This window comes from Dendrobates tinctorius, unplaced genomic scaffold (assembly GCF_039654945.1).
Source record: "Dendrobates tinctorius isolate UK_male_01 unplaced genomic scaffold, ASM3965494v1 ptg000003l, whole genome shotgun sequence".
In the NCBI taxonomy this organism is placed as follows: Eukaryota; Metazoa; Chordata; class Amphibia; order Anura; family Dendrobatidae; genus Dendrobates; species Dendrobates tinctorius.
Window position 1 is genome coordinate 91,776,824 of NW_027361671.1, and position 18,236 is coordinate 91,795,059.

General features: G+C 41.8%; 1 protein-coding gene across 6 annotated transcripts in view; it reads right to left on the reverse strand.

Annotated features, from left to right (window-relative positions):
- The window catches only part of RFC5 (replication factor C subunit 5), a 66,383-nt gene that overhangs the window by 26,271 nt on the left and 21,876 nt on the right, over nt 1–18,236 (reverse strand). For 4 of the 6 annotated variants that reach the window (XM_073559733.1, XM_073559798.1, XM_073559700.1 and 1 more), the window contains exon 3: nt 11,203–11,339. In XM_073559733.1, the coding sequence (XP_073415834.1) occupies nt 11,203–11,339 (137 nt within the window). Of the gene's footprint in view, nt 1–11,202; nt 11,340–13,955; nt 14,094–18,236 lie in introns of all 6 variants that reach the window. The other 2 variants (XM_073559917.1, XM_073559964.1) reach the window with 1 other exon arrangement.

Here is an 18,236-nt window from a genome sequence, read left to right on the forward strand (position 1 = left end):
AATGCTCCTACCAGAGCTTCTAATCTAAAGAGACATTTACAGCGCTTTCATCCAGAAGTACTGAAAGCAGTGGATGAGAAAGACTGCATCCAAACCAATGAACCAGTGCCCAGCTCTTCCAGCCAAACAAAGGAGCAGAGAACTTTGCAGCCATCAGTTGCAAGATATTTTGTCAGTGACAAAGTTACTGTGACAATGACAGTAGATACATTTAAAAAACAGATCATAGAGCTTGTTGTAAAGGATAGTGTGCCTATTATTTTCACGACCAGCTTTTATGTGTCTGAATGGGGAAATGGCCCGCAAGCTTGGTGTTTCTCTGGAGAGAGAGAGTATTAGAAAATTAGTAATCGAAGACGCTTTTAAACAAAAGGAAGAACTTAAAAAAACTCTCAAGGGACGCTTTCTGTTTCTTAAAATGGATGCCTGCACACGTCACAGAGTGAACTATTTTGCCATCAATGTCCGATTTGTTTGTGACAAAAATGAAATAGTTACCAAGACATTGGCAGTAAAAGACACCAAAGCTCATCACACCAGTGAGTTTCTCCAGGTCTTGGTGGAAAAGGTTCTGCAAGACTATGAACTTAAAAAAGAGCAAGTTCTGTCGTAACTGACAATGCTTCAAATATGATAAGTACTATTAAGCTAATGAATGAGAGTAATGATGGTGACCAGCAGCTAGAAGAACATTCTGGGTCCACAGACACAGAAATGTTTGAAATAGAGGAACACAGTATTGTAACTGAGGAGCAAACTGAAGTTGCTTCAGATGAACAGCAACATGATAGTTTAGATGATCTTGTTGAAACTGTGTCAATATGTTCTTTCATTCATCACATGCGCCGTGTTGTGCATACGCTACAGCTGGCTATAAGAGACAGTCTGCAAGAAGGACATGCTGCTGCACTGATTGGCAAGGTGAGAAAATTGGCAACTGTTGCCAGAACCCCTAAAGTTGACTCAATTTTGAAGAGACGTGCTGGAAAAGGGGCAATTATTGATCAAGCCACACGATGGGGCAGTACTTACTTAATGATTCAGCGCTTGGTTGAACTGAAAACCTTTCTTGTAGACATGGCTAACCCTCAACTGACGCTAAATGAAAGTCAGTGGAATCAGGTGACTGAGCTGGAAAAATTGCTAGAGCACCCATTTACAGTGACTAAAAAAATTACAAGCAGAGGACTTAACTCCAGGTATTTTCTTAAAGGAGTGGAAGAACCTGATGTTTCGCCTGTCCCAAAGAGGAGGGTTAATTGCAAGTGGCATTGCTACATCAATGAAACGGAGAGAGGAGCTACTATTACAAAATAACATTCTTTTGGCAGCTGTTTATGTAGACCCAATGCATCGGATTCTTCTAGATGATCAACAGCTAAGTAAAGGAAAAGAAGCTCTGTTTGAAATAGCAGTAAGGATGAAAGGGTTGCAGAACAGTCAGGAGGAACAAGAAGAATTTGGTCGTCCTGCCACATCTTCACCCTCATCATCAACTGATGAAGAATTTAATTTCGAAAAATATTTGGATCACAAGGACCGTGCAAAGCGTTCCCGCATAGAAGAGTCATCCCCATCAAGGAACACAGCCAGTACATTTCAGCAGAATTTTTCATGTGCACTAAAAGAAATTGAGAAATTTGACCGTTCATCAAAAATAACAGTGCAACAAGCGATTCCTCTGTATCCTGACATTGTCAGAGATGTTGCCCGAGTGGTTACTGCTTTGCCACCAACACAAGTTAGTGTAGAGAGGTTGTTCTCTGCTCTCAAAATAATTAGATCAGATTTGAGGGCATCCATGAAGGAGGATCTGACCGAGGCAATACTTTTTCTGAGGACAAATTTATAGATTTCTTCTTATTAACTGCATAAAAGTGTTTATTGCATATTTACTTACAGTTTAGAAAAGTTATTTGCTATATTCTAATTGTATTCTAATAAATGTAGTTTTTGCTCTAAGTGGTCTGATTACTTATATGATGGTGAGAAACTGAATAAGCACGATGTTTAATATTTTACAACAGTAAATTTGTTGTTATGAATTGGCCATTTATGAAGGAGTCGGAGCCGGAGTCGGAGTCGGAGCCTGATAAAATCCAGGAGTCGGAGTCGCAACTGTGGCTTACCGACTCCACAGCCCTGGTTACAAGGCATGCGATCGATCTACGCGTTTCGAGTGGCTAGGCACTCTTAATCATGAACTAATCATCATGATTAAGAGTGCCTAGCCACTCGAAACGCGTAGATCGATCGCATGCCTTGTACCTCATGCTGGCTTTTAAACCTCATTTCTACTGAGTGAATAAAGAATATTTTTCACTACATCGTGGAGCTGGACAAACTTTTGTCTTCAGGGTCAGACAATTACTCTACATACAGCCTTGCAGAGACCAGATAAGCATTCTACAAGAGCCTTCTACCTGTGGATTCAAGCTTCAGGAGCCAAAATGTTAGTATTCATAAAAATAATGTCTGTGTGTCCTGTACAATTTATTATGTACTAATGTATTTTTTGTTTTCTTTTCAGCATGTCTTCTTCCGGATCGGTCTATTCGCCATCTCGGCAAGAACTGGCCCAAGCTGATCGTGAGGTGAGAATCTTGCTGCCTTTTGGTAAGTATAGCTGCCTCTAGAAATGTGTTTTCATTTTTTCTTTCTTTACAGACATCGGACACGGGCAGTGAAGATGGAGTGCGGGAGCAGTCTGAGTGGGAGCAGTCTGAGTGGGAGCCGTCTGAGGATTCTGAGCAGGAGCAGCGTAGTCAAGTCGTGGCGAGGAGACGCAATGTGAGTATATATATATATTTTTTGTCTTTCTTTCTCTTGCTTCTTTTCTGTTTCTTTTGGTATCTTTTCCAAACTTCTAAACATTCTATTTTTTTTTTTTCTAGGTTCCACAGCGGGATGACAAAGAAGTCTACATAGATAACGAGCACCTCATCTGCCTCGTTGAGGAGCGCATCCCGTTGTGGGACAGCCGTGACCAGCAGTACAAAGACACAGTGGTGACCCGGCAGCTCTGGAATGAGGTGGCCGCAGCGATGAAGGATGGCTGGGACAGCACCTCTGCAGCTTCAAAAAGGGCGTTCAGTAAGTATAAAGATGCTCTGTGATACAGCATTTATTTTTGGACCTGATGGTGCTGATGTGTTTTTTGCAAGATATTTTCTTGCATTAAACACACCAATGCCTGGTGGAAAACTGTGATTGATTTGTGTCTTGAACTGCTGGATTGATTTTTGCACCTGATGGTGCTGATGTGTTTTGGGCAAGATATATTCTTGCATGAAAAGCACCAATGCCTTGTTGAGAACTGTGATTGATTTGTGTCTTCAACTGCTGCATTGTTTTGTGGACCTGACGGTGGTGGTGTTTTTTTGGCAAGATATATTCTTGCATGAAAAGCACCAATGCCTTGTTGAGAACTGTGATTGATTTTTCAACTGCTGTCTTGATCCTGTTTTCACTCTTGTTCCTGATGATACTGTTGTTTTTGCTGATACATATATTGTAGCAGGAAACATAACAGTGTCCTCCGTCTCAACAGCGACTGTATTGTGTCTAGAATTTTATTGGTGCTGCAGCAGTGAGTGTTTTCAAAGTTCAATCAGGTGTGTGTGGTGAGAATGACGTTAAACTAGTGCATTTTTAATTTTTTTTTTTTTTTTTTTTACCAACAGTGAAAAAAAATCCACACACGTTGGCGCTCGATGAAGGACCGCTTCAACACTGATGTTCGTGCTGAGGGACAGGTTCGGAGTGGTTCTGCAGCAAGGCGCAGAAGAAAGTACCGCTACCATCGCGAGTTGGCTTTCATGAGACCGGTCCTCGCCAGCAGAGCGCAAGTTTTTTTTTTTTCGTCTGTTCTTAATATGTGCTTTTCTATTCCACAGGTGATACTTATTGTACATGCATGATACTAATGTTTTCCCTTTCTTTCCACAGCACTTGGAGCAGCACCCTGCAACCTGACCCTGTCCCGGAAGCGGTTCTTCATCGATCGACCTCGGACCCATCCCAGCCATCCGAAAGCCAGGAAGCATCTTGCAGGTCAGCAACACAGACAGCTGGTGACCAGGAAGCTGGTCCATCAGGTGTTCCCCTGTCCCAGATCTCTGTCACTGGTTATGGGGGCACTACCCGCCAGCGGCAGAGGGCCTTGGACAGGAATGTCATGCCCGAGTTCATGCACTTGAGCGAGGCCTTTAAGGCCAGCCTCAAGGCGCTGGCCGCCAGAACCGAAAGCGGTTTTTCCCTGATGGAGCGTGGTTTTAACCACATGGAACACCGATTCCACTCTGTCGACCAGTGCCTTGACCGTCTGGAGGCCGACCTCAACAGACCAGCGCCCCATTTTTTCAGTAAAATTGAACAGGGCATGGTGGAACACCTTAGTCCTGAGCAACAGCTGAGTGTGTTACAGGCCTGCAACACTACTTACTTGCAGGCTATGCAGCAGAATCGGTATGTTCAGCAGTCAGTGGTGTCACTTCCAACAGTTCCACCGCTGACTCGCTTAACCACACTACCGACTTCTGCTGCATACCACTGCACGGCCACCTGCATTCCCAGCGAAGCCGGACATCACTACACCACCTCAAGTCTAGGCACTGCCGGACACTCCTTCACCACCACCACTATGGCAAGCGCTGCTCCTGTATGGAGCACCACCACCGCACCACCAGCTTGCAGCCAAACCACCACAGAACCTGCTTGGGCCACCGACACCAGCACTCCTCATCAAAGGAGCACCGCCACCACTCCTCATCAAAGGAGCACCGCCACCACTCCTCATCAAAGGAGCACCGCCACCACTCCTCATCAAAGGAGCACCGCCACCACTCCTCATCAAAGGAGCACCGCCACCACTCCTCATCAAAGGAGCACCGCCACCACTCCTCATCAAAGGAGCACCGCCACCACTCCTCATCAAAGGAGCACCGCCACCACTCCTCATCAAAGGAGCACCGCCACCACTCCTCATCAAAGGAGCACCGCCACCACTCCTCATCAAAGGAACACTGCCACCAATTCTCATCAAAGGAACACTGCCACCAATTCTCCTCCTCGTAGTCCCCCAAGAACTTTGGCTGAGATACCTGATACGCAGCCTCCTTCACGTAGTACTGACCCAACATGCTCCCCTTCTAGGGGCACCGTCACTGCCACCACAGAGCAGCAAAGGGGTGATCCGCATTCCCTATTTTACAGGGCAACGCCACAGTCACCAGGCGGTCTACAAAAGAAAGGCGGTCACAGGCTGCAAGTAGGTCGGGGCAGGATATGCCTGTGCCAAAAAAGAAAAAAACGAAAAAAAAAAAAAAAAAACTTTGTTTGTCCATCCACCGTCTCCTCCTATTGTGTCTCAACCTGCCTCAATGTCCATTCCAGAGCTCCCTTCCCCGAGTACTTTTGTCGCCCCTTCTCCTAGAACCCCATCCTCTACCTCCAGTCGTTCCTCGTCTCTCCACACACCCAAAGTCTCCCAATCTTCCCCCAAACGTCATTCATAAAAAAAATTTTCTTGTTTATTTTTGGTTTCAAAATAAATGTGCACTTGTGCTTTATAAAAATTGGTATGGGTTTACTGTGTCTATCGCCGACTACACACACTGCGCCATACACTTAGGGTTTTTGCAAAAACATATATCTCCATTACGGTTTCTTGTGTGAGACTTGTTTCTTGTGTCAGTCTTGGAGATATGTGTTGTCAACAAACCAAATCTACATGACTTTCCTTTTCCAGAACAGTCTCTACATTCTAGGAATATTGCACAGAGTGTATCCAGCAGGGTTCCCCAACTCCAGTCCTCAAGGTCCAACAAAAGATCATGTTGTATGGTATCCTCTGTTTGAAAAATTTTTAGCAACTGAGCAATGGATTTCATTACAACATGATCTGTTGTTGAACCTTGTGGAGTTGGTGAAGATGTAGATATGTTTTGTCAGCGAAACCAATCTCCAAGCCTGACACAAGAAACGTCAGTAATCGAGATATCTGGTATATTGCAAACTGAATAGAGTTGGTTTCCCTAAATACAGTGTTCAAACCAAACCAACATAGCATGTCTTTAGTAATTACATTGGAGTTAAAAAAAAAAAATTTAAACATGATATGCTGGTTGACATTAGGAGTAATTTTTTAAAACCCTTGCTATAGAGGATGGTGTTGAGTGCAAGGTATATCTATTGTTCTCATTTAAAAAATGCAAGGAACTATAGATATACCTTGCAAATAACCACATAATATAGTCACCAACACAGGAGTATTAGTGAATTCATGATGCACAAAACACAGCATCATAAATTCACTGATACACCTGGCTACTTGGTAATGTTATTGGGAGTGTAAAAACAGAGAATGCACTCAGTACAGGTATCAAAACGTTTTTTTTTTTATTAACATACGAACAACATGCAAGACAAATTTTTTAAACCATTTGCTCTTGCCATTCCACCCATCCTACATCTGAGTTGAAGTATGCCGCAAATTGATCCCTCATTTGGCCAACTTCAACAGATGACCTGAGAGGGTGCTGTGCAAATTCAGGCAATGGATTACGATCATCATCAAGATCAAAGTTCGGGTGCTCTCGAGAAAGTACAAAGTTATGTAGAACAACACAGGCCTTGACCACCTCATCCACTGTTCCCAGTTTCAGATTAATAGCTGTGCCAAGAATGCGCCATCTAGATACAAGTATACCGAAGGCACACTACTGTTCTCCTGGCTCTGGTCAGCCTGTAATTGAAAATTCTTTTTTGTAGGTCCAAGTCCCAGCTGGAGTAGGGTTTGAGGAGGTGTTGGCACATCTGGAACGCTTCATCACCAACCATTACAAATGGCTGTGGCGGACCTTCGGTGTTGGGAAGAGGCCGTGGCATGGGGAAATTGAAGTTGCTGCCATACAACCTCCTGCCCATGTCCGATGTCTTAAAAGCCTGGGAGTCATTCCCACGGCCAAATGCCCCAATGTCCACTGCAATAAACGTACAGTCTGCATCCGCAATGGCCATCAGTACAGTAGAAAAGTGCTTTTTGTAGTTAAAGAACTCAGAGCCAGTCCTTTTGGGCTTGATAATCCTGATGTGTTTCCCATCCACCGCTCCCAAACAGTTAGGGAAATTGCAGACAGTCCAGAATCTTTCAGCGATATCCAACCACTTTTCTGCATGGGCATGAAATCGGGACAAAGAACGTTCCAGAGAGCACGGCAGGTGTCCGCTACAATTCCAGACAACGTGGAGATTCCAATCCGGTACTGGAAGTGCAGTGACGAGAGGGTCTCTCCAGTAGCCAGGAATCTGTGACACAAAGAAAACAAAAATTAATATTTGTGTTTATGTAATTTTTTTACACACGTTACATTTAAAAAAAAAAAAAAAAAAAATTCTGCAGCCTTTGTTTCAATACATGCCATCCAAAAATTAACGCAGCTTGTAGTTACCGACATGGCAGAACTGTAATTCTGCCAGATTTGGAAGAGTACATGTCACAAGCAAGAAAATTCAGCAGACATTGGTTTAGCAAAACTACGTACCTTAATGTGACCAGGAGCCGTTCCTCAGGAGTAATCGCAAGCTGGAGATGCGTGTCCTGTCTCCGGATGACTTCTTTTACCCAACCAAGCAAATAGTGAAAGGTTTCTTGGGTCATCCGGGTATAATCCGCAAATTTCTCCGGGTTTGCCTGGAGCTCGCTGTAGAGGGTGTGGTACGCTCCACGGCTCTCCCGGAGATCCATAATGGGATGTATCCACATACGCCGCTGCTGCCGTCTTCGCTGCCTCTCTCCCTCTGTTCATGGCAAGTAACGGCATAAGCCTGAGCCGTCCTCATGTCCAGATCCAAGTCAAAGTAAAAGCTCTTCCAGCGCAGATCCATGTTTCTCAAGGCAAATGCAAGCAAATGTGAAGAATTCAGGTGTAAACAGGGTCTATATAAAGAATTTCCATAGACACGCCCACTTGTGTCCCATTGGTGGAGTGTGTTGCAAGAATTTTTCAAGGATTTTTTCCCCAGTTTATTGCGCATAAAAAATGCAAACGCATGAAAAACGCTTACAAATGCATAAAAACGCTGCGATTTTTTGTTCTAATGCGCACAATAAAGCTACAAAATAACGCAGCGTTTACCAGCGTTTGCAGGCGCTTTTGACATGCGTTTCATGTGCGCTCCAAACGCAGGGCAAAAAAACTCTAGTGTGAAAGTAGCCGTACATCAGCACAATTTTGAAAACAATTTTTTTTTTGTTAGGACATTACAAGGGTTGAAAGTTGACCAGCGATTTCTCATTTTTCCAACAAAATTTACAAAACCATTTTTTTAGGGACCACCTCTCATTTGAATTTAGTTTGGGGGGTCAATATAACACAAAATACCCAAAAGTGACACCATTCTAAAAACTGCACCCCTCAAGGTGCACAAAACCACATTCAAGAAGTTTAACCCTTCAAGTGCTTCACAAGAACTAAAACAATGTGGAAGGAAAAAAAATGAACATTTTACTTTGGAACCAAATTTTTTATTTTCACAAGCGTATCAGGAGAAAATGGACCACAAAATTTGTTGTACAATTTTTCCTGAGTAGAAACAGGGTCTGTTCCTTTTGATTGGCGGCAAGCAAATGTGGTACCAATATTCAAAAAGGGGTGTAAAAAGGAACCTGGAAACTATAGGCCGGTAAGCTGAACATCTGTTGTGGGTAAAATTTTTGAAGGGTTTCTAAGGGATACCATTATGGAATATCTCAATGTTATTAAATGTTTAACTCCATATCAACATGGATTTATGAAGGATCGCTCCTGTCAAACTAACCTGATCAGCTTCTATGAGGATGTAAGCTCTCAAATGGACCAAGGAGAATCATTGGATGTCATTTATCTCGACTTCTCTAAAGCATTTGACACTGTCCCACATAAAAGATTGGTAAGTAAGATGAGAAAGCTTGGGCTAGGGGAAAATGTGTGTAGATGGGTAGGTAGCTGGCTTAGTGATAGAAAACAAAGAGTGGTTATTAATGGTGCATACTCAGATTGGGCCAGGGTTACTAGTGGGGTACCACAGGGTTCTGTTTTGGGCCCCCTGCTATTTAATATATTTATTAATGATCTAGTGGATGGCTTACACAGTAAAATATCAGTATTTGCAGATGATACAAAACTATGTAAGGTAGTTAACACAAAGGAGGACAGTTTGCAACTACAGACAGATTTGAGTAAATTGGAGAATTGGGCTGAAAAATGGCAAATGAGGTTTAACACAGATAAGTGTAAGGTTATGCACATGGGAAGGAGAAACAGATGCTACAATTACTTACTAAATGGGAAACTGCTGGGGAAATCAGACATGGAAAAAGACTTAGGCATCTTAGTCAATTAGAAGCTAAATTGGAGTGCCCAGTGTCAGGCAGCTGCCACCAAAGCAAATAGGGTCATGGGATGCATTAGAAGAGGTCTGGGGACATGAGATGAAAACATAATTCTCCCTCTGTACAAATCACTCGTCAGACCACACTTGGGAGTATTGTGTGCAATTTTGGACGCCGGTGCTCAAGAAAGACATTACTGAACTTGAAAGGGTTCAAAGGCGGGCTACTAAAATGATAAATGGAGTTGGTTCACTACAATACCCAGAAAGGTTATCAAAATTAGGTCTATTTACTCTAGAAAAGAGAAGACTTAGGGGAGACCTAATACCGTATATATGTACAAGTATATCAGAGGGCAAAATACAGAGATCTCTCCAATGAACTGTTTGTACCAAGGACTGTGACAAGAACAAGGGGGCATTCTCTTCGCTTGGAGGAAAGAATTTCTGCACCAGCATAGAAGAGGGTTCTTCACGGTAAGAGCAGTGAGGCTCTGGAATTCTCTTCCTGAGGAAGTGGTGATGGCCAACTCACTGAATGAATTTAAGAAAGGAATGGATGCTTTTGTGAGTCACAGTATAGAAGGTTACGAATAACATAATATTATAGGTAGATGGTTGACCCAGCTTAGGGGAAGGAATTTTTTTTCCCAATGGAGAAACTTGGCTTCTACTCTGTGGGTTTTTTGCCTTCCCCAGGACCAACAATGCAGAACAGCTGCACTAAAAATAGGCTGAACTAGATGGACATAAGGTCTTCCTTCAGCCTTCAAAACTATGTTACTATGTATGCCGAAACCCCGTATGTAGAGGAAAGCCACTGTTTGGGCGCATGGCAGGGTTCAGAATTGAGGGAACACCGTTTGACTTTTTGAACGCAAAATTGGCTGGAATCAATGGTGGCGCGTTTGGAGACCCTCTGATGTACTTAAACAGTGGAAACCCCCCAATTTTAACTCAAACCCTAACCATAATCCTAACACTAGACCAACCCTAACCCGAACGGAAAAATGGAAATAAATACATTTTTTTATTTTATTATTTTTACCTAACTAAGGGGGTGATAAAGGGGGGGTTTGATTTACTATTTTTTATATTTTGATCACTGTGATAGGGTCTATCACAGTGATCAAAATGAACCAACAGGAAAAATTTCCTATCGTTGCCGGCCAGCAGATCTTGGCGGGCGCCCAAGCGTGCTCCCGCCATTTTCTTCCTGGAAGACGCCGCCAGCCGGGGGACATCACGGAGGGGATGCAGGAGGATCCAGGGACACTGGAGCTACTGGGGGGGATGAATCGGGGGACCCCCTTTTCTCCCTCCTATGATGTGCGATCACATCAGAGGAGAGAGAAATTAAATGGTAAATCTAAATTTTTAGCGATCGCCTTTATTCCGTTAATAACGGTGATCGCAACACTGGGGTGGGTATAACCGTCCCGAATCATGTTCTCTGGGGTCTCAGCTACCCCCGTAGCAGAGACCCCGGAGAAATTCCGACACTGAGGGAGGCACCATACACTTATTTCTCAGCACCGTTAAAAAGCGTCACTGAGGCATACGTACCGTTAAATACCGCCGTAAAAGGCGTATCAGCGGTTGTTGAGGGGTTAAAATCTGCCTTTGTGAAGTCTAACCTGCAAGTCAGTCCTTACTTTTCTTCCTCTTCTTGTAATGCAAAATTCGAGGACAGCATGATTGCTGCCTCCTAAATTCCTAGCCACCTTTACTTCCTCAACTATTTCCTACCTGTTGGTAAAGGAACAGAGAAAGGGGCAGCAAGAGACAATGCATTCCCGATTCTCTCAGGGTTCAATGAAATAGTCTTACCTCTAATACCATTGAGTTGAACTCTTTATCTTTATAAAGCTGCTTTGCACAAGCCAGTATTGTGGAAGTTTTGCCAGTTCCAGGAGGTCCATAGAATAAAAGGTGAGGCAGCTTGTCTTCACTTATAAACCTTTGAACTAAAGGTGGATATAAAAAAATAAACGGTTGTTGCTTAGCAAGTACAGTAACCACAAACTCACCGATAACGACATATAATTCCAAAAATTTCAGAAAAATAGGCAGCTGCATTTACCAACACAAGGTCACAATACTAATACATTATAGCAGGGGGTCACAAACCTGTAGCTCTGGAGCCGCATGTGGCCCCTGAGGCTGTTCTCTGTGATCCGTGTGGCACAGAGAAACCCTTAGGACAGCAGAGTGCAGTCAAAAAGAGGAGTGCCCTGGCACCCCTTAATGACATCATGCTGGAGCACAGCATGTGAAAGTGGAGGCGGCTCCTTCCTGAGTTGTGGGATTGCTGCTGGTAGGCGAAAATGGGGAGGATGATTTTTTTAACCCCTTCCTGACGTCCACCGTACAAACACGTAATAGTGGAATGTGACTTACTGCAAACTACCTTAATATGTAGGGCTTGATGATGGTACTGGCTGAGGGGGTGGGTGTCATACAGCTGATACTGTACACCAGTTGTGGCATGCAGAGCCCTCCCTGCTGGCAGGCGTGCCATCGCCTCAGCACTAGCTAAGCTTCGCATCAGTGGATCGGGCCCGTGAGGGTGAGGAGCCTGGCGACGCTTTCCCTACTTCAGCTGGATGTGCATCCTCAGAAGCACATCCATCTGAAATGTATTGCAGAGCACAAACTTGCCAGCAACACACACTGTTGGTCAAACGCAGGCCAGCAACTGAAGACTGCGTATACATGATTGGGTGCATTGCAGTGATTTCAGCTGCCGGCTTCAGAAGACAATACGGTGCAGCAGGGGAGAGGGAAGGAACGCAAGTGGGAGTGTTTGTGTTTTTTTTCTATGCAGTGAACAACAGTGGCACCAGCAGGATTGAGGGGGGCAGAAAAATATATAATCATTTTTTAGTTTTGAAAATGGACCAATGCAGCAGTTTGGTGATTTGTGTGCTCAGATAACTTTGACCAAGGTTTCAGACCATAAGTAGCACATTAGGGTAATGACTTTTTCACCATCATGGTTAGGAAAGGCCAAGTGACGCAAATTTCCCGGCTTTATAAAAACCCAGCCTCCTCTAACCTTGCTCCAAAAAAACAGCAGCTATGGGTTCTTTTAAGCAGCCGTCTAGCAATCTGAAAATGAAACCGGTGTAGGCCTAGAAAATAGGAGAAGGTTATAAAACAGCAAAGCGTTTTCAGGCTGCCTTTTCCTCAATTTGAAATGTTATTAAAAGAATGCCCTCAGTGGGAAAAACAAATTAATCTTGTAGTTATGACAACTTTTAATGGCTAACAAAAATAAAATAAATGATGTTACAAAGCAAGCTTTAGATACTTCTTATAGGTCTCTTCTTCATGCATGGTATAAAAAGGTTTCTGAAGAAAAATATATGCACACAAAAAAACAGAGGCATGGCAAAAATAAATTGACATTTAAATAAACAAACTGAATTTTAGAAGTTCTTGTTCAGACTCAGTCCTGATTATTAAGATGTAATCCGTGTAACATGTAAATGGACCAAGGATTTTTGACTTGCTATAGAATCTGAGGAAACTACTCCAGAGACAATGAGAACATGCCACCGATCTTACTTGGATATTAGGACTATAAGGCTATGTGCGCACGTTGTGGATTTGCTTGCGGAAATTTCTGCATCTCTTGGCAGAAAATGCTGTGGAAATGCCGTGCATTTTTTGTGCAGATTTCTATGTGGATTTGTTAGCTAAATAAAGATATAGTATAAAAAAAAAAAAAAAAAAAAAAAAAAAAAAAAAAAAAGGATGTCATTTTCAGGTCCAACCTCCATTGTTGATGTGCTTCAACCAAGATAGGCTCTATTCTAGATTATCTGCCCATACACTCATTCTCCTTCTGACATCATTTCCTTTTACAAATTGGCTTTTTTTTTTTTTTACACCAAATCCGCAACCCTTTTTACACCTGCGTTTTTGCTGCAGATTTAGAGTGACTCAATCCTTTGCATTTTTGGTGCATTTCCGCGCAGAAAAACAAATCCGCATCGTGTGCATATAGCCTAAAACTTTGACACCACTAATTTTTCCAATTAAAGATTCATTCTCTGAGCTCAGTTTGTTTATTTAAATGTTAATTTATTATACCATACCTCTGTTTTTTGTGCACGGTACCAAACCCTTTTTTCTTTTAACTAAATGTTGTTACGAAATGGCAGTTAAAAGGAACAGTTGAGGTCAAGATAAGTTCTGGAAGATCAAGAAAATTTTCCGTGAAAGCTGCTTGTAGGATCGCCAGAGAGGCAAGCCAGAACCCTCGCTTGACTGCAAAAGCCCTTCAGAAAGATTCAGCAGACCTTGGAGTCGCGATACATTGTTCTACCGTTCAGAGACAGCTACACAAATAAGGCCTTCATGGAAGAGCCATCAGAAGAACACCTCTCCTGTGTCCTCACCATAAAATTCAGAATCCGAAGTATGCAAAAGAACATCCAAACAAGCCTGATGCATTTTAGAAACAAGTCCTGTGGACTGATAAGGTTATAAGGTTAAATAGAGCTCTTTGGCCACAATGATCAAAGGTATGTGTGGATAAAAAAAAGGCACAGAATTTCAGGAAAAGAACATCTCACCAACTATTAAGCATAGGGGTGGATCAATCATGCTTTAGGATTGTGTTGCAGCAAATGGCACGGGGATCATTTCATGGTTAGAGGGAAGAATGGATTCAATTGAATTTCAACAAATTCTTGAGGCAATCATAACATTATCTGTAAAAAAAAAAAAAAAAAAAGCTGAAGTTGAAAAAAGGATGGCTTCTACAAATTGATAATTATCCTAAACACATGTCAAAATCCACAATAGACTACCACAAAAGGCACATGCTGAAGGTTTTACAATGGCCTTTACAGTCCTATGATCTGAACATCACTGAAAATCTGTGGCCAGACCTCAAAATAGCAGTGCATGCAAGATGACCAGGAATCTCACAGAACTGGAAGAATTTTCCAAGAAAGAATGGATGAAAATCCCTAAAAAAAAAAAGGCTCTTGGCTGGCTGCAAAAAGCGATTTCAAGCTGTGCTAATTTCAAAAGTGGGTGCTACTAGGTACTAACCATGCAGGATGCCCAAGCTTTTGTATCGGCCCATTTTCCTTTTTGCAATGTTTAAAATGTAAAAGATGAAAATATATATTTTATTGTTAAATTTAGGTCTAAATAAATAACAGTAATTTTGACAATGAGCGCCCAAACTTGTGCCCGATTGCATATTATTATTATTATATATTTATAAAGGGCATTTGGTTCCATGGTGCTGCATATATACATATGCACCCCACACGACAGGCATAGCAAATTCCCTCAGCTAACACTAAAGGGCACAGCCACGCAATGCAAAAGATATGAAAAAATAGGTATCAAAAGCAGGGCTGTGGAGTCGGTAAGCCACAGTTGCGACTCCGACTCCTGGATTTTATCAGGCTCCGGCTCCGGCTCCTTCATAAATGGCCAATTCATAATAACAAATTTACTGTTGTAAAATATTAAACATCATGCTTATTCAGTTTCTCACCATCATGAAAGTAATCAGACCACTTAGAGCAAAAACTACATTTATTAGAATACAATTAGAATATAGCAAATAACTTTTATAAACTTTTCTAAACTAAGTATATATGCAATAAACACTTTTATGCAGTTAATAAGAAGAAATCTATAAATTTGTCCTCAGAAAAAGTATTGCCTCTGTCAGATCCTCCTTCATGGATGCCCTCAAATCTGATCTAATTATTTTGAGAGCAGAGAACAACCTCTCTACACTAACTTGTGTTGGTGGCAAAGCAGTAACCACTCGGGCAACATCTCTGACAATGTCAGGATACAGAGGAATCGCTTGTTGCACTGTTATTTTTGATGAACGGTCAAATTTCTCAATTTCTTTTAGTGCACATGAAAAATTCTGCTGAAATGTACTGGCTGTGTTCCTTGATGGGGATGACTCTTCTTCTATGCGGGAACGCTTTGCACGGTCCTTGTGATCCAAATATTTTTCGAAATTAAATTCTTCATCAGTTGATGATGAGGGTGAAGATGTGGCAGGACGACCAAATTCTTGTTCCTCCTGACTGTTCTGCAACCCTTTCATCCTTACTGCTATTTCAAGCAGAGCTTCTTTTCCTTTACTTAGCTGTTGATCATCTAGAAGAATCCGATGCATTGGGTCTATGTAAACAGCTGCCAAAAGAATGTTATTTTGTAATAGTAGCTCCTCTCTCCGTTTCATTGATGTAGCAATGCCACTTGCAATTATCCCTCCTATGTGGGACAGGCGAAACATCAGGTTCTTCCACTCCTTTAAGAAAATACTTGGAGTTAAGTCGTCTGCTAGTAATTTTTTTAGTCACTGTAAATGGGTGCTCTAGCAATTTTTCCAGCTCAGTCACCTGATTCCACTGACTTTCATTTAGCGTCAGTTGAGGGTTAGCCATGTCTACAAGAAAGGTTTTCAGTTCAACCAAGCGCTGAATCATTAAGTAAGTACTGCCCCATCGTGTGGCTTGATCAATAATTGCCCCTTTTCCAGCACGTCTCTTCAAAATTGAGTCAACTTTAGGGGTTCTGGCAACAGTAGCCAATTTTCTCACCTTGCCAATCAGTGCAGCAGCATGTCCTTCTTGCAGACTGTCTCTTATAGCCAGCTGTAGCGTATGCACAACACAGCGCATGTGATGAATGAAAGAACATATTGACACAGTTTCAACATGATCATCTAAACTATCATGTTGCTGTTCATCTGAAGCAACTTCAGTTTGCTCCTCAGTTACAATACTGTGTTCCTCTATTTCAAACATTTGTTTCTGTGGACCCAGAATGTTCTTCTAGCTGCTGGTCACCATCATTACGCTCATTCATTAGCTTAATAGTACTTATCATATTTGAAGCATTGTCAGTTACGACAGAAAGAACTTGCTCTTTTTTAAGTTCATAGTCTTGCAGAACCTTTTCCACCAAGACCTGGAGAAACTCACTGGTGTGAAGAGCTTTGGTGTCTTTTACTGCCAATGTCTTGGTAACTATTTCATTTTTGTCACAAACAAATCGGACATTGATGGCAAAATAGTTCACTCTGTGACGTGTGCAGACATCCATTTTAAGAAACAGAAAGCGTCCCTTGAGAGTTTTTTTAAGTTCTTCCTTTTATTTAAAAGCTTCTTCGATTACTAATTTTCTAATACTCTCTCTCCAGAGAAACACCAAGCTTGCGGGCCATTTCCCCATTCAGACACATAAAAGCTGGTCGTGAAAATAATGAAATAGGCACACTATCCTTTTCTACAAGCTCTATGATCTGTTTTTTTAAATGTATCTACTGTCATTGTCACAGTAACTTTGTCACTGACAAAATATCTTGCAACTGATGGCTGCAAAGTTCTCTGCTCCTTTGTTTGGCTGGAAGAGCTGGGCACTGGTTCATTGGTTTGAATGCAGTCTCTCTCATCCACTGCTTTCAGTACTTCTGGATGAAGGCGCTGTAAATGTCTCTTTAGATTAGAAGCTCTGGTAGGAGCATTTTTATCTTTGCCTGAATATGCACTCATCTTGGCTTCACAGCATTTGTTTTCGTCTGGATCATTTGTCATACACTGACAGACATAATGTTTTCTATCTTGAGTGATGGTGAAATGTTCAAATACAGCTGATTTAATGTGATGCTTCTTTGACATTCTCAGGTTTTTAATTCTGCATTCACAATCCAAATGACAATTGTTTTTCCTAAAAACAATTGTACAAAATTATTGCCAGGTCGTACAACTGATATAGTGGTCAGTAATACTGTTATTATTCCTCATGTACTCAGTTAACTGATGCAAAGTTTGTTGAAAGGATAATACTTCTTACAGTCTTCCTCTTCTGAGTAGCAGGCAGCTGTGAGATGCTTGGAAGACGCACACCTAGTATGATCTAGTCTAGAGGAGGAGCTTTACTACTAAGAATTTGCAACACATTTTCACTTTCCATTTCATACATTGTAAGTAGGGGGGTTGGGGCAGCATGAGGTTAAAAAAGTATAAGATTAGATAAGGGCAGTGGAGAACAGTGACACACAAGAAGTAAGAAATGTCTCTATCTCCAGCAGAACTGCTTATCACTGTTGTTCATAGTTTTATAGAACATATATATTTGAGTAACATTTATAAAATTCATATGAAAGTTAAATTATGAAATATTAATACATTATTTTTTTTTAAAGCTGGAGTCGGAACATTTCTACCGACTCCTACTCCGACTACAACCAAAACTAACTCCGACTCCACGACTCCACAGCCCTGATCAAAAGATATAAGAAATGCATGAGGTATTTGGCAATATTTTGGCCAAAATATCACAACCCAGGTTAAATGGTCCTCATTGTTGTGCAAGTCACTACACTACAATTAAAAACTTCACTTCAACTGTTCCTCCAATTTCAGTTAACTTGTGGCCGTCTTAACCCGGACCCTAAGTGATTGAAACTTCTAAGATGCCCACTGATTGCTGAAACAGGAGCCATCAACTCAAGACCTGCTGTGTACTGTTCTCCTCAGAGGACAAGGTATGGTATAGTATGGACTGAAAGTATAAGAGTTCATAGAATGCACTTTTTTGAGGAAATATCACAGTGAAAGAGGCACCGGATTCAACTAAGTACTTCCATGCTTTTGTTTTACAGATCGGTGGGGGGTAAAAGGACAAACTTAGATTAGACTATCGTAACATTTACCACACTAGTTTATGATGTTTACTAAAGTTGGAGAACATTTACACTGTATGATCTAATTTTCCACCTTATATTAGAACAATTACTTTGTGCCACAAAGTTGAGATCAAATCAGAATTTCTGGTCCACAGTATTGCACACTAGACCATAACCT